This window comes from Pezoporus occidentalis, unplaced genomic scaffold, assembly GCF_034315485.1.
Source record: "Pezoporus occidentalis ecotype Australia unplaced genomic scaffold, CSIRO_AGI_Poc_V1 ctg113, whole genome shotgun sequence".
NCBI lineage: Eukaryota > Metazoa > Chordata > Aves > Psittaciformes > Psittacidae > Pezoporus > Pezoporus occidentalis.
Genome location: NW_026912918.1, coordinates 550,061 through 566,433, shown reverse-complemented (window position 1 = coordinate 566,433; position 16,373 = coordinate 550,061). Strand labels below are relative to the sequence as shown.

Below are 16,373 nucleotides of genomic sequence, written 5' to 3'. Positions count from 1 at the left end.
ATTTGTTGATGGGGTATCTGGCCTTGAATATTTCAATAAAACCTCCTTTCTGAATATTCTGTCCCTAACTCCTTATTTATGAACCCATGTGCTTATGAAACCAAATTAACACTAACATTAGTAAGCACATAGTCATTTAAGAAGATGGAGTTGATACCTGCTTACTGAATGCACCCCCTCACTGTTGTCTAGGGATGAGGAAACACTCAAGAAGTTGCAGCAGTGACCCAATATATCCCAAGGGAAGTATCAAACTGAAACAGGTTAAGAGGGATTAGGCTATCTATCTGATCTATCTTCCCACAGATACAAGTCTGTTCTTGTAATACCTTTTAAATCTAGAGAAAATAAGCCAACCTCACTTGCTTGGGGCCCTACAATGTATCCGTCAGAAATTATTATCAGTAACATCCATCTTTTAACCACAGACAAAAAGATCATCTACTTGATCATATCTATAAATTAATTTTCAAGAATTGTAATTACAGGAGAGATCCACACTTTTCACTAATTTTTCTGATCCTATTAGGCAAAACGTTCTAGCTTATAGGAACTTATAAGTAGAAGAATGCTTTGTACTGTCTTTTGCTTTTTCATTGTATAATTTTCTCTTTAACAGCCCAATGGTGCTAAAATCAACAGAGATAGTACTTTCTGTTCTTGAAATGGATTTTTGTACAGATGAGATAAGAGAAAGGGAATGTACTAACCCTATCTGTCTTACAGCATCTCAAGCTGAAAATCTGACTCTGCTCTAAGGAAAAAACATCTCTTGCTCTGTAATGTCTGCATACTGCAATTTTTCCATCTGCTTTGAGTTATTAGCGAGGCTGTAAATCTGTAATTTGCTGTAACTGCAGGTATTTTTTGTGGTTTGTTTAATGAGAATTTCTAATTAAGAAATTGAAATACTGAACCTGTAAAGCCAAGAATTCTAATATTATTACAAGGTACTTTATTTCCCCAAAGATTTTCCACATTTTTATCATGTCTAACAGCTGAGTTGTTTTTTATTTTATTTCTTAATGCATCTCAGCCAAGAAATCTTGTGAATGCTAATGTTTAGCCAGTTTTTCCTTCAGGAACATCTGGACAGTGCTCAGGAAATAAGGTCAGGAAGCTCATTTTAAAGAACCACAGAAAAATACCTCCAAGACAGATATCCCTCAACAGTAAATTCCATTACTTTTTCTCTAACAGTAAGGGCAGCCCAGGAAATCACATACTTCAGTGACCATCAACTAAAGGAACTCAGCCGTGCTTGATCCCTGATGAAAGGGCAAGCAAGAGATGCATGAAGATAGACAGACTTCTCTCTTGTCTAGATCTGTTGGTCACACCTACAAAAGCTTGAAATACATCTTTAATTACATTCTGAGAGATGCCTTCATCTCAAATCTAACATTAACACAGAAGAAGCATTTAGAAAATCAACACAGTAACAAGGACGCTGCACACAATACAGCAGCAAAGCCACTATATATTCACAGAACTGTTGTTATTTAATAACCTACCAATTAGTGTTTGTTCACGGAAAGGTGTTAACAAGCAACCCACATGGCAAGCTATCCTACAGTATTTTCCAGTAGTTTAAAAGTAATTTATCTCCATAAAATATAATTTAGGTAGCATTTACTAGTGAATCTGTTTTTAACTTAAAAGGGCTTAATTTGGAGGACTGTGCTTGTAAGACTAGTATTTTCTGAAGAAGGATCAAGAAACTCAATCCTCAAATGCCATCTTCTCTTAATTTTACTGTTTTAAGAATGATTACTCCATTGTTGCCCCAGCTTCCCTTTCAGCAGTGCCTCAGCAGCCACAGGTAAGCTGTCACCAGTCACTGGCATGCATGAGCTCAAATCTAAAAAGATCGATCCTTCAGAGGTTAGTGATTGAACTGATCAGTCCATAGGGAAGGATCTAAGAGCCAGGTCTAGCCTCTCCGGCCTGCATGTAAAACACCTGGCAAGAGGAGACTCATTCAAAACTATGGTAACTACCACAATGGGGTTTTTTAAAATATATAGTACATTTCAGTTACTTGTAATCATGTTACAAATACAAAGTGTCTCTGTTATGAAGTCTGACAGAATACAGGGGTTTTAAAGGACCAATTTTAATTAATTTGTTTCTAGATCTTTTGAAACATAATTCTCTTATCAAAAAATGGTTGTCAGTTTGAATGACTGTGCTGTAACATTCATAAACAAGTTTATTATTTCTGCTATAGGTGCCAAGTATCTTTTGGTCTAAATTGTTAAAGAGTAGTTTCTTCCCATCAGTAAGCTGAAACCCTTGCACATCTCTGTCCCATTTACTGAAACAAATATCCATTAAGGCCTGACATTTTTGCTCTAGTCACAATGTAGCCATAATGATGCTCCAAGTGCTTGTATACTGTACTGTTAGTGAGGCACCAAATATGGTTCAGGAAGAAACTGTACTCATGATCTATGCTTATCTTTGTGCAGAGCAGCATTGTAAAACATAGCTGTAACTCTTCTGGCTTACCTGTATGTTACTGTTCTTAAAAGTTAGTATTTTATGAATATCTGTATAAAACAACCTGAAGGTTAATAAAACAATACTTAACGCTGTTTTCACCTGTTACAGCTAAGCACCACACAACAGAGAAATCCCTACGATAAGAACTGTATGTTCTAATGAGTCGTAGTGCCATCACTTAGTGACTGTAGCAGGATATTGCAAATTGCTGAATTACAGCTGCATCTCTGACTTTATGAGGCCTCAAGCAAGTTATTAAAATGCTGCAATTTGGGCAGTGAATAAAAAAAACCCAATGAACTAGGGCCCTAAATTAGTGGATGTTTATGCAATGGGGTTTTTTTTTAAATGTTTGCCTTGATCTTCGTGCTTCTCCTGTACTGTGTACACACAAGTCTAATGATGCATCTTTAGTACCTTCTTGGCATGCTGTGGGGATTAACTAATGACTGCATAGCTCTTTGAAGATGTTCAGGCCATTTTTTTTTTAATTAATGTTTGCAAGCTACTTTGAGCTTCTCTGATGAAAGGGCTTAAACAGGTACAAAATTTCAGCTGGTTATTAGGGCAATATGCAAGAAGGCAAGATAAGGAAGAAAATGAAACTAAAGGAAAGAAGGACACAGCTCCATTTATCAGGAATCTGGGATATGTGGGTAAATAATAGTGAAATAAAAAGTTAAAAAACTATAAGACAGGCATACTGCTCTGAGAAGTGACAGGTTCCCAATGCATGTGCTGTCTAGAGGTTTTCCATGGAATTGTGAGGGTGATGAGGCACCGGAACTGGTTGCCGAAAGTAGTGATAAATGTTCCATTCCTGGCAGTGTTCAAGGCCAGGTTGGACAGAGCCCTGGGCAACATGGTCTAGGGTGAGGCATCCCTGCCCATGGCAGGGGGATTGGAACTAGATGATCTTAAGGTCCTTTCCAACCCAAACCATTCTATCATTCTATGATTCTGAGGCACATTTTCACAGTGTCAGTTATTACAATTTTACAATACAGTCCTGGCAGTTCATTCTAGCTAAGGACTGGGTTTATTTGTTGGCAAGAAACTATTCTCATCTTTTCCCTCTTTGCCCGATATACTCCTGGGACAGGGAAGTGGTAGGCAAATCCAGAGAGTCTTATTTGCAAGATTCATGGATTAGATTCCCATTAAAATCAGCAGCATAATTTCTTGGGCCCAGTTTCATGAACAAAGCAGCCCTATGATAGTAGCTAAATGTTAGTATTTGGATTTCACAAGACTTGTAATGATGTGGGTAGCACACAGTTTGATGGGAGTTCTGTTCATTCTGATCTATTGCTAGATAAAGCCCAGGCCTTTGAAATAAGTTTCTGTTTGCAGTGTTCTATTTTCACTGACTCTTGGTTCAGTGGCTAATAATGGCTAAAAACCAAAGGAACTTGGGAGCTGCTTTGAAGTCAGCAGGAAATCCTGATACATAAAAATAAATAAATGCAGACTTTGGGGAGTAAAATATATCTTTTAATAACAAAATATGAGTGTTTGACATACGTATCCTCAGTCATCCAACTGGCATAGTGCTGCCACACCTCGATTTATCCAGTGTTTCTGGGGCTTGTCTGATGGGAGTTCAATTGAGAGAACATAGTTGGTTGAGTGGCCAGTAGTGGATAAGACACCTTTTCTCTCGCTTGTCTTGTATACAGGGCATAAATAGATGTTCATATGAGAAAATTTGGAACTATCTCCAGGTTTCAGCCAAATTACAGGCAAAGAATCATGAAGGATTTTTGGAAGCGATTCTCCAATTACCAGGGATTCTCTATCCCATCGTGCACCTTCCAAAAAAAGGCCTCTCACGTAAGCCCCATCTTCTGGCATTTTCTCCATTGTGTGCTCCTGTTGCATCACCTAGAATGATTAAACCATTGCTTGCTTTATTTTTATCTGGAGTATATTAAAACCTATAAGTGATAGCCTGAAATTGCTCCTTTAAATAAAACTGCTTTTCATTTGCAGACTCTATTCCTTACTGCCCCAGAACATGTTTCAAGCTGTTCAAGAAAAACAAAATTCTGCTGCATTTTCTTACCTCAAATTCAAATCCAATATGGTCAATTGCGATTGCGTATTTTCTGGCATAGTTTTGTAAGACACCGGTCAAAAAAGACTGAGTGAAGTAGAATCCTGAGAGCCAAAACACTGTGGGTGGCCCATTGATGACCCAATCCTGAATATGTAGAGAAAAAGCAAACAAGAAAACATACATTTGTAGCTTCACTGTGCCGATTCACCAGAAAAATGATGTCTTTCAGGATGCTGTTCCAGGTATACCGAAACAGCACAGTGAGATGTAAACCTTGATGAACGCTCTGCATATAACCATTACTTCTGTATATTTCAGAGATGGCAAATCACAGAATTCACTTATTTATGATGAAAAGAAAAATAATCACTCATTTTTAAACAACCACAACTCGGTGCTACTGAGAAAGAAATTTCAGAAAGTAGAATAAGCATATTTTGGTAAGTCTAGACTCTAGCCAGAAAAAATAAAAGGAAAAATTATTTCATTTGGACACTTGTACTGTCTTTTACAGTCTTGTAAACACCAATCTCCTAACATGAAAAAAGGCCACATTTTCTTACATAGCATCTTTACCGATCACCATGAGGGCACTACAGCCAACACATCAAATCCTAGTAGAGGAAGCCAATCCAGTAAAAAGATGACAGACAAGGAGATCTTGGGCCAGGATCTTTGTTGTGTATCACAAAGGCATTAGGAAAAAAAAGTAAGGGCGCAATGTCCTCACACTACTCTAAGCCATTTGGAGTCAAAAGAAGCCCATGTGGTACTCTAATTCAGCGAACAGGAAACTCTGCTGCTTACACAAATCTTTAAGACACTTCTTTCTAGCCTTCTCCTCCCCTGATTTACATAAGTGTCATGGTTTAACCAAAACCAGGACAGTGGAGTTCCACGGCATCTCAGTACCCTACCTATTTAAGGTACATCTAAAACTTCAAGTAATTTAAAGAGAGCTCTAAGAATGCAAGGGAAAGGGTGATGGAAGAGTGAGTAAAGAATAAAATAGCTTCTTTAAAAATGTGTGGAAGCAGTGTTGCTTTCTATTAAACCTGAAAGAGATTTACAGTCACATATATAAAATTTAACAGTGCCTGTTACGCACCATTTCTAAAGCACCCTCACACCTGGTTCAACACCCTTTGAGCAGGGAAGTCATTAAGACATCAATGCAAACTAAAATGCATCTTCTAGAAACAGAAACATGGAAACTACCATATGCAGCTCTGGATTAGCACCAAAGGATTATATTCCCAATTCACCCTGCTGAGCAATTGCCCAGCTAATTCCAATGCTGTCAATGCAATGTATATTGGGTCATAAATCTCTACAAACAGTTAACAATCTGGAGCTATAAGGCTACTGTTGAGTGAGGACACTACTGATACACATTTCAGCTTTCAAACACCAACTCCTTAGACCTGTCAGTCTCAGTTTTGCATACCTGGAAGAAGACCAAGCGACAGAGGAGATCAGACACATAACTTCCCAGTGGCTTCAGTGATGGATAGGATTTGGCAGCCCACATTGATGGTACTTTTCCCATTAGCATGCTGTTGAAAACACCTTCAAGTTCAGATGACATCAACACTTGGCCTTTAATGGCTTTGCGTAAATTAATCAGACTGCTCCGAATAACTTCAGTAAGCCTTCAGATAAAACAAAGAAATTGTCATCTCATTATTTATTTCTTATTATCTGGCTAGAGGCCTCCGAGTCCAACTTGAATGAAGGGCTGATCAAAGCTGGTAAATGTCCTGTCAGAAAATCCTTACCTCACCTGTAGTTATCAAAACTCCTACTTAGAAAAACAAACAAATAAAAAAACACAGAGAAATGAAAGACAGTGAAAATTCTCATTCTAGACAAGAGAAATCAAGTGACAAGAGCTTTAAAGATTGTAACTCTAATTAACACAGTGTGCTGTGAACACTGGGGCCTGGGTATGACTTAAAAAGAATAAAGTATGCTGTCCTACCTCAACACGACAAACACAAATGTGATTTAAGTTCATACGCCAAGCATGTAAGCACTATTTCTATATTAAGGTAGTCAGCTGCAGCTTTCAAGTCTTTTTTAAAGGTGCATCCAAAGAAGAATCTTTGTTAAGAACAATGTATTGTAAAATGCTTATAACTGCTTAAGCACTGGTAAACACAAGCATATTTCAGTATTAGTAGTGCTACACAAAACACTGAGCCATACCTGTTAAATCGAATTAGTTCTTGCCTAAGAACTGTATTCATCGACTCTTCATAAAGTACTGGGTACATCTTCATGACCACCTCCATATCAAAGTCACTTGGTAATTTGGAAAGGATGTCCTGTGCCAACTCTTCAACAGTTTCCTGAAAGCACAATTTTGCAGTGATAAGGTATTTCCTTTTCTTCACCCATCTTTATTCAATAAATTTCACAAAACACCATAGATTTTATATTTTTTCTGTACAATAACATATGTATTTTAGTCCATTTTTCTAAAGAAATAATGCTGACATGCTCTTACTCCGTGCAACATCCTGTCTGTCTCTGCAGGTGCCTTCTTGCTCCTTTTCCCTTCTCAATCATTTTAAATTTGTTAGTAATTTCTATTTAATTTGCAAAAATGTTTTCGTCAACTTCTACGGAAATAGGCAGCAGAACAGACAAACAATCCTACTACTGCTACAATGAAGGAGAAGACAAAGCATGAAGCATGGGAGAAATGATAGGAAGACCCCAGCTACAAAAGAAGCTTTACTTATAGCATCAGTGAATAAGATCACTAGACAGCCCTGCCAATGAGGAATTGTCTATTGTCAGTTCCACTTTTCAACACTCCACTTGTGTATAAAATATACTATGTCAAATCTGAGGGGCTTGAAGGGTCATTTATCTCAAATGGGCATGGAATTGGCCTGAGTAACCTGAGCTGCAAGGACAGGATGAAGAAATTCCCAACATCTTCACAACCAGGTCCCATGGAGGGGTAAGGTGACAGTGAGGTCTGTGTCCAAGTGATTGTATTCTGCCAAACTGTCTGCTTTGTGCCACACAAGTCACAAACACAGTTACATGTTTGGGACTACAGAAACTAAAGCAGGCAAGGGAAGCAAAAATATTACATCTCAAAAACCAAACATTCAGTGAGTAATAACAGACTGGAAGTACCATTATAGCACAGACTTCACCAGGAAGACAACTTTTGCCTCTAATAGGTGTACATTGACTGCCTGATGGCTGAATGAGTTCATATAACTTCCTGTCACTCTGGCGTCTGTCCCCTAGTGAGAATGGCAGGGATGATCATACAACCACTGCTGGATGAAGTCAGGCCAGCGCATGAACCTCCATCACTGGAAGTTGTAGACTGGAATTAAATGTCATACTTTCAAAATTGCCTAAAGACGGATGTGATTTGAGGTGCTTTACCAGCTCAGATTGTTAACTGTGGTCTAACTACAATCCATGACTGAAGTGAAGTACTTCACTGTTATTTTAAAAAGTGAAATATGAAAGGAACATTCTTATTCAAACTGCATGTTCTACTAAGATAGGTGGGGTTGTACGTTATTAACCTATTGAATTCAAAGTTATTAGGGTATCTTCAATCTTTAGAGGTTCTTCTATGCCAAATCTATCTATAGGGACATTCACATCTACTCCCAGTGCCACAGTCACGTGATGAGAGGTGCTGGATTACCCTAAGACTTAGAAAAAGACAGGAAAGGGCATCTTTTGAGCTTGTAAATTGATCTTTTTTCCCCAATTACCTGAGAGGACTTTCCACTTCCCCCTGCTTCTCTTGGCAAAGTCAGGAGCACTCCATGGAAAAGCTGGTTAGTCTCCTGGTTATCCTTGGTGATGTCAGCATTTTCATGAAGTCCAAACACTTCAGGGTGTGTTATAATTGGTAAATTTCGTATGTATTCAATGTAAGACTGTAAAAGAGACATTCAGATACCAGAAATCATGCAGTGCTATATTCATAAATGATCAGTAAACCCAATTTGGACAGAACCTTCCCATTTGCAATCAAACACATTCGTTCTCAGGTAAACACAACCATGAATTGACTTACTCAGTCCACAGAGAAAAATATGAAAGATTTGAATGCTTCAAAAATGTACAGAGGAGTTGTTCTTACCACCCTCATGAAAGTAGCAAGAGAAAGCAAAGGAAAGGAATATACATTATAAATACACCAGAAGTGCTGGCAGGAGTCATGGAAGAGAGTAGGATGCTGTATGCATCACTTTCACAACTGCAGGCTACACGTATATTATCTCTGTATGTGCAGTTGTCAGAAGAGGAAAAAGGGATGAAAACTGAGTCAGCAATTCCACCATTTGTGCAATTCCACCTCCTCACCCTGATCACTGCTTTCAAGGCAAAAGTGGTTGCAAGAGGGTGCAGAAGTACCCTGTAAATTCCTGAAGCCTGATTCCTATGGGCTTTCTAGAACTGTACTGGAAACCTGCACAGCAGTGGCTTTTTGTATCAAACATCAGGATTTCGGATGATCACTACATCTCCATTGGTGTGTGTTAGATATTAAGTACCAGATTTGTATTTCATACATAAGATATATTCTGGCATTGCTTTGTGATCTTATGTTTTTATTTTCTATTTGTTGTGTTTGGCATATCAAAGTACAGTGTAGGTAAGATTTTTTCCCAATAACTCAAAAAGAATTTATAGCTGTTATCTTCGCACCTCATATGGACCATGTGGTGGTATGTAGTAGTCATCTCCAGCTGTAAGCATGTACTTGTCCTGCTCCATATCCTTGCTGTAGACTATGGAAAGAAGGGACAGGAGAAGACGCCTGTCTTTATCATCTGTTACTCTGCCTCCATAGTTACATTCCCCTGAGAAAGGACAAAGAAAACCAGGATGAAAAATTCAAAGTTAACGAACAAATAAATATTGTTTCATAACAATGGACAGCTCCAGTAAGCTGAAGTTCCAAAGCTCTGGATCTTCAAAGATTTTAGGTCCTATGCTTCAATTGATTAAATGGAAATTAGTCTCTTTAACATCACTGGGCCAAATTTGTGTCTTGATGATGAAAGGCTTAAGGAACACTATGAGCTGGTCTCAGAAACTGCTACACATGCCACCGTAACTAAGGTCATGTTTCAAATGACAACTCTTTTGCTTGAAATTCTCATGAGAATTTTTAGAGCTGTCAAAATCTGAACAGTGCTATCCTTGTCTTGTTCCTTTCATGCAAACTTAACCTGATTATGTACATATTAAGTAGAAAAAAAAGGATCATAAACACATAATACCCCTGTACAGAAGAGATTTAAGCAATGAATGGGCAAGCAATGAGGGGAGGTTTACACTTGATATAAAGTACAGAAAGCAACTGAAAGCTCACAGGTATTGCTTTAATTCTGACTCTTGAAATTCTTTTTCATAAAGCTAATCATAATATTAGCAAAAAGCAGGAATAATGTTTATAATGTTGACAAAGGAGATGCCAAGAAGCAGCTTTCTAGAAAAATAGAACTGAATAGCCACAAGTTATTTACAGAGGTCAACACCTCCATCTTTAAACATGAGTATTATCACATCCTCTGGTGACCTGCCAGCGCTCACTCTGTCAGGATCATATTGACCAGCTAAGGTGGAACAGAGGCCATTGATGTTTTTATTTTACATATATGAAACAATGACCAGCAGGATTGCTGGAACATTAGTCATTGTTCCCATATATATGAGCCAAGCAGGGGCCTCTGAGAATTTGGGTTCCGACTTCTCTGTATGTGCAAGGCTAATAAAGTAAACCTGAATGGAATTCACTCAGTTTGTCAAGAACTCATCAGTTTATCACTCCACCAGCTGAAAGTGTCTAGCAAAGTCAACATGTATTAGAGAGTGTAATGCCTGTACCTGTAAGATACATCAGAGCTTCAAATGGGACTTCTTCATATTCGTTCAGAAACATCTGGATCTGTCTCATACTAATTTTGAGGTCAGATTCATTGAACTCATACGGAATATTCCAACCTGTTTAATTCAGAAAAGATGGGGCAATGGTGCACTGTACTGACAACCACGCTCAGGAAATGATGGTATGGTAACTCTACTGTTACTACAGAGCTGAAGATAACAGCTGCTAGACAGTACCTAGAAGTAGCTTTGGAATTTACTGGGCTATTTATTGCACAAGGGACAATATTATTCCATAACAATATTGTATCCTAAGGCACTGTTACCATCGTTCTATATAATTAAAACATAACCACAGGCATTCTAGCATCACATTCCTGAAAAAAAATAGGTTTTACCTTAAGTAGAACACAGACCTGCTCAGTGCTTTCACCTAATCTGTTGCTATCTGGAGACGATGAGAACAGGAGGTTTAGTTCATTGACTGATTTAATTTTCAGTTTACCCATCTATTAATGTTGTTTGTATGCAACATTCAGAGTAACAGCACAAAAAAAAAAAAACCAAACCAAAAACCAACCACACATGAGAACGATTTACATAAGAGAATCCTTCAGAAAAACCTATAACCTTAGTGCAAACTGAAAAAAAAGGGCTATTGCTGCAACTATCCTTCTTCTCTCAAGCAGCTGGTCACATTAAAACGTAGATGTTTCTTTAGAAAATCACTTCTTTATCACTTACAAAAATTATATTTTTACTTTAAAGCAATAAATATCTTCATAGTGGCAGACTAGTGTTTATTTAAATAGCTGTCAAAATATAACACTTCAGAACTGTAACCTGTTAAGACAGAATCAGTCAGAATGAAAGGCTGAGAACTTCATTATGTACACCAGTGGAGAGTGTAAGCTTTCTATAGTTATAAAAACTGAATTTACAATTCCATACATTTCTACATTTATGTAGAAATTCTATATAGCTTTCAAAATATCTCAAGATTTCAGAAAAAGCTGAGGCACTGATTCTTATGCATATCTTTTCACTGTTGACTGACAAACAATACACTGTAGCTATATGCATTTGTTTCATGCCAAGTAAACATAAGCACTAGCTTTGTTAAAACAAAGTATACACATAAGTAACAAAAGCAGAATTGAGGAAGAAAAACCTTTAATTGCAAAAATTTAAAACAGCACTGGATTTGATGGTTAGTAAGAACTACAGTAATAAATAACATCGCAAGCTACAATTTAATGTAACTGCTGTGTAATATATTTACTTGGAAAAGTGGTACTTTCTAGTCCTCCCTCAGGGTAATACTTTTAGTAACTTTAAAAGTAGTTTTGCCTGAATAAGAATCCCTACAAATAACAGCTTTTAAACATTACTACGTCTTGTTCAATACAGATTGCCCTCTGGAAATGTTGCTAACAACAGTACTGCCTTTTTACAGAGAGGATCCAATAATGCACTTCAAAACTACTGATCTTTTTGAAACAGTCTGCAAAATATTATAAACCTTACCCAGTGGGCCAAAGTTTCTCCTTTCTTGCACAACAGCATGAAAAAAGCAAAGGCCAAACAGCAGTTTTTGCCACATTTCTGGCTTTTGGCAACCGTTAAAGAACACAGGGTCAGAGACAGGGTCATTAAGGTATGATCGAAGAAGGTTCACTCTCACTCCTTTTGGAGGCTCATTTGTCATTTTGATACCATTCTGGAGGATACTAACAGGAAACTTTTCTGACGGATAACTGGTTAACCACAACCTGAAAAGAATTTTAAAAAGCACGTTATAAAAAAAAAAAAAATAAAAAATCATCAATGTTGACAAATCTTCAATATTGATCTGCAGAAAACTAAGGCTTGTTACTTGCTTAACTATAATAATAACATATAAATTTGTTCTAAAATGAAGGAATAAAGCAGATTGTATTGGACAGATAAAGAAGATGACATCCTAATCAGGTACGTTTATTTTACCATTGCACATAAATGACATGAACGTTATACTTAGTTGTTCACACAAAGGAAGTTTAATTTCTTTTTGCTAGTGTCTTCAGCAAATGAGCAGTACTCCCATTAAAACGAGGAAAATATTAAAACCCCTACCTGAACTTATCATTGGTATTCTCAGGTACTATAACTTCCTCACAGATTTTTTCCAAAGCAGGCATCCAGCTAGTTGCAAGGTGGCAGTTTTGCAACACTACCCAGGTTCCATCAGTAATAGCCTGAGAAATCATTTTTGCTGCTATCGGGCCCTGTCCCTGTCCAAGTGAAATGGTCTGAATGCTTGCGCCTCCCATGCCAACATCATCAGCAAATTTTAGCAAACCTATGATGGTAAGTTTCACACATTCAAACAAAGACAAAGTCTATGTTATGTCATTATTTCTATAAAAGGGCAAAAGTCAATAAATATTTTATTAAATTGATAAAAATCCACCTCATAACCCAGAATAGTATCAAATAGTATTAGTCACTGTGTTTCTGAGGCATACGCTAAAATTTAGATGCATAAAGTAATACTAACAAAAAACAAAACCAAAAACTAGTAAGGTTAAATGCCTGTCCTCTCCTTTAGTCCTGGGTGCTCAGTTCCAGCCTCTCCTCTCTGCTGTGTGGGTACAATTGCTTGTGGGGGTTGAGTTGTAAACTGTAGCTTTAGATCTGGTCAATAATAATGCTCCAGCTTTGCCATCAAAGCCAGTACCTCCTGGAAATACATCCTTAAGGTATGGTTCCACATGACAATTCTCTTGGCAGAAAAACAGGTTTAAAAATAATCTGGGTGGTTATATGCTAAAGGACATTTAACAGATGTGGTTTTAAGTGTGGTCACATACACCCTTTAATTAGTGACTGAGAGGGAAGAAACTTTCTGGAGGAGAGGCTGCAACAAAGACTGGAGCAAGTCCCAGACACCCACTGAAAGAATTGTATTGCAAGCATAAATTATAAACTGGTCTGGATGTTACAAGCTGTTAGATCCTAAATTGCTGCTCTGAGACCTAGACATTTAATCACTGCTACATTCCTTCCACCCTCTAGCAATTTTACTGTTGCTTTTTATACAAGGGCAGATGCAAATGTTTGATATTCCATCATTGCTGTATTGTACTTTAACGACACTTTAAAGATCAAAATACACTATTAGCAGTTTAGTCTCAGAGACATTTAATCAGATGAAAAAAAAGATAACACCAATCTTACCTGCCATAGGATCAGCACCTGGTGATAATACAAAAATCAAAGGGGCACAGCAATTTGAATCACTGTAACTTTTTCCAAGATCAAAAGTAGGTGGTTCAATAAATGTTCTTCCCATATTTTCCACAATGAACTCCTGCACTGCTGCAATAATTTTGTCTGGTCTCAAACATCTGAGAATAACCAAGTGATCTAACCCCATCAGTGTGCTCCAAGCATCTGGGAAGGCTTCTTCATGGGGTCTTGCAGAGTCATAGATTAGTTTCCACTTTGAGGAATTATCTCTTATATGTTCCATTAGTCCATGCAGGTTTGTCAGACTAGATGCACGTACAAGCTCAGCCCATGATTTCTCAGATAGCCAATCTGGAGCTGGATTGGGGTGAGGATTATCAAGAGCAACACCTCCTGTCAGTAGGAAATGCCAAACCTCATCATCTATTTGGTCTTTTCCCTTCATAATACCTATTGTCAGAAGCAAGGAGAATAACAGCTTATCCTTTTCAAACAGTGAACGACACACATTATTATAGATGCTCACTGTGAAATGCTCAATTATATTTTTAATCCTCTCTTCTAGATCTTCACTCTTTTTGCTTTTAGCAATAGACTGAACATAAACATTAATGAACCAAATTAACGAATATTGGTACATAGGTTCAATGTTTGCCAGATCAGAGATGCAGAAGAAGATAACAGCTGAATGAACAGCAACCGGTTTATACCCCATTCGAGTAGTATCTATTTGCATCTCAGTTATAGAGGAAATTTTTTGCTTTTCAGAGATTTCTTCAGATAAAACTTTGGATGAAGACAAAACAGTAATTGCTGTTTCATCTTCTAAGATATTTCCTTCTGAAGTGGAAAGGATCTCCAGGATTTTATCTTCTATTTCCTTTAGTTGTTTCTTGTTGGCTGCACTTTCTATAATAAGTTTATTTTTCTTTTCTTCTAGCTCAGGTTTTTCCTCTGCAGTTACAATTCCAAGAAGTTGATCCTGAAGACCCGAAGGTGTAATCACAAAGTTGATTAGACAAACTTTCACAGCCACTTCAGGAAGATAATGAGGATTTCTTAAGCAGGTTGTTATGTAAAACCTGAAATCTCTTGAATATTCAATTATATTTTCCCCTAATTTAATGTATTCTACTCCTTGTTGTTTAAACGTTAGCTTTAATAAAATGGGTTCTATGAAAGCATCTAGTTCTTCACCAACATTTTCTAGCAAGACTGGTGTTCCAAGCTGAATAGCATTTTCTAATACCCTCACATAATGTGTGTCAGAGAATTTGATAACTGACAGCCTGTTAGTTTTCTCCATGTTTTTTACCCACTGATTAGCTTGCCTTTGAGGATCTATCATTAAAGCCCATCTTCTTGAGTTAGAAACAATTATGGCATTGTCAGTGGAAAAAGAATCAACTGGTAATCCAGCAACCTGCCATGCACGGATTTTGACTGGATCCCCTAACGTATTACTTAAGCTAAAATAACTGGAGCATGGTATGTTCTTTTCATTACAAAGGACCTGCCATTGCTGCTGACATTTTAGGCGGTAATCAACAGTAAAGGCTCCCAAATAAGCCACAGTTCCTGATGATAACAACACATCTCCTGTAAGGTCTATGTACCGAATTCCTAATAATCGTGCAGCTTCTGTCCACCTTTCTTTCTCTCCACCAAGACCACTAATCAGCTTTTCAGCTCTCACAATCTTTTGTGAGCAGTGTTCAATATTATCTTCTAATTCTTTCTTCCGTCCAATCATGTTGTCAAGCTTATCATTCAAAGCTTGGAGGCGATCAACTACCTCCTTAAGTTCTGCTTGTTTGATTTGTAGCTTCTGCATTTGAACCTCCAGTAATTCTTCTGCAGCCTTCAAACGTTCACGCTTTGGGGCAACCACTTTTGCAACACGGTCGTATACCTCCATGGCTTGTACCCACTTGCATAGTCCTTCACAGGCAGATGAGACATTTTTTATGACAGCTGGCTGAAAATCTGGATGATCAATAAACTTCTCTCTAATTTTCTTCATTATAGCAGGAGGAATATTATCTTTGTCATATGTCTTTAAGCTCTCCAGGAATTTCAGATCGCTAAGAAGTTTTCTAGATGGCCCCCAGTAGTCTTCTACCATTTTACCTATATTGCAAATGATACTAAAATCAGGCTTAAAACATACATATCCAAACTGAAAAAAAAAAAAAAACAACAACAAAACAACTTTAAACACAATGCAAACAATTAACATCAAAGATTTTGGAGTGATATTTTACTATAACCACCAGTTAAGCACTGTTAATTAGTTTTTGAAAACCATTACATAAGGAATTTCAGATAGAAACTTCAGCATCACTAACTTCTGACATATTTATTAATTGCATATTAATTCTAAATCAACCAACCAAAATAAGGGAAACATTACTATAAAGTCTTTCTTAGCACAGTTTATTAGATAAACCAGCAACTATGTGAAAACATTCCTTCCTGATCTAGATAAGAAAATTTTGGATGAAAGATATTTATAGAGTTCTTATTTTCAGTTATGAAGTGATAAACTGTTGGGGCTTAAAGTAGAAGGGAAGTGAAAGAAAAAGGTCTCTTTCCTCTCCTACCTTGCAAATCCTGTGCACTCCAATGATAATTTGGGGAGGGACTATTCATTAGGGACTGTACTGACAGGACAAAGGGTAACAGGTTAAAACTT

At 37.4% G+C, this 16,373-nt stretch overlaps 1 protein-coding gene across 2 annotated transcripts in view; it reads right to left on the bottom strand.

The window, feature by feature from the left end:
* Positions 1-3,977: 3,977 nt before the first annotated feature.
* Positions 3,978-16,373, bottom strand: part of DNAH3 (dynein axonemal heavy chain 3) — a 69,511-nt gene continuing 57,115 nt past the window's right edge. For both annotated transcript variants that reach the window (XM_062634490.1, XM_062634496.1), the window contains 10 exons: positions 13,667-15,808; positions 12,563-12,788; positions 11,975-12,219; positions 10,448-10,564; positions 9,263-9,417; positions 8,320-8,487; positions 6,773-6,915; positions 6,012-6,216; positions 4,571-4,708; positions 3,978-4,389 (listed from right to left, as the gene is read on the bottom strand). In XM_062634490.1, the coding sequence (XP_062490474.1) occupies positions 4,036-4,389; positions 4,571-4,708; positions 6,012-6,216; positions 6,773-6,915; positions 8,320-8,487; positions 9,263-9,417; positions 10,448-10,564; positions 11,975-12,219; positions 12,563-12,788; positions 13,667-15,808 (3,893 nt within the window). In that variant the 3' untranslated portion in view covers positions 3,978-4,035. The remainder of the gene's footprint in view (positions 4,390-4,570; positions 4,709-6,011; positions 6,217-6,772; positions 6,916-8,319; positions 8,488-9,262; positions 9,418-10,447; positions 10,565-11,974; positions 12,220-12,562; positions 12,789-13,666; positions 15,809-16,373) is intronic.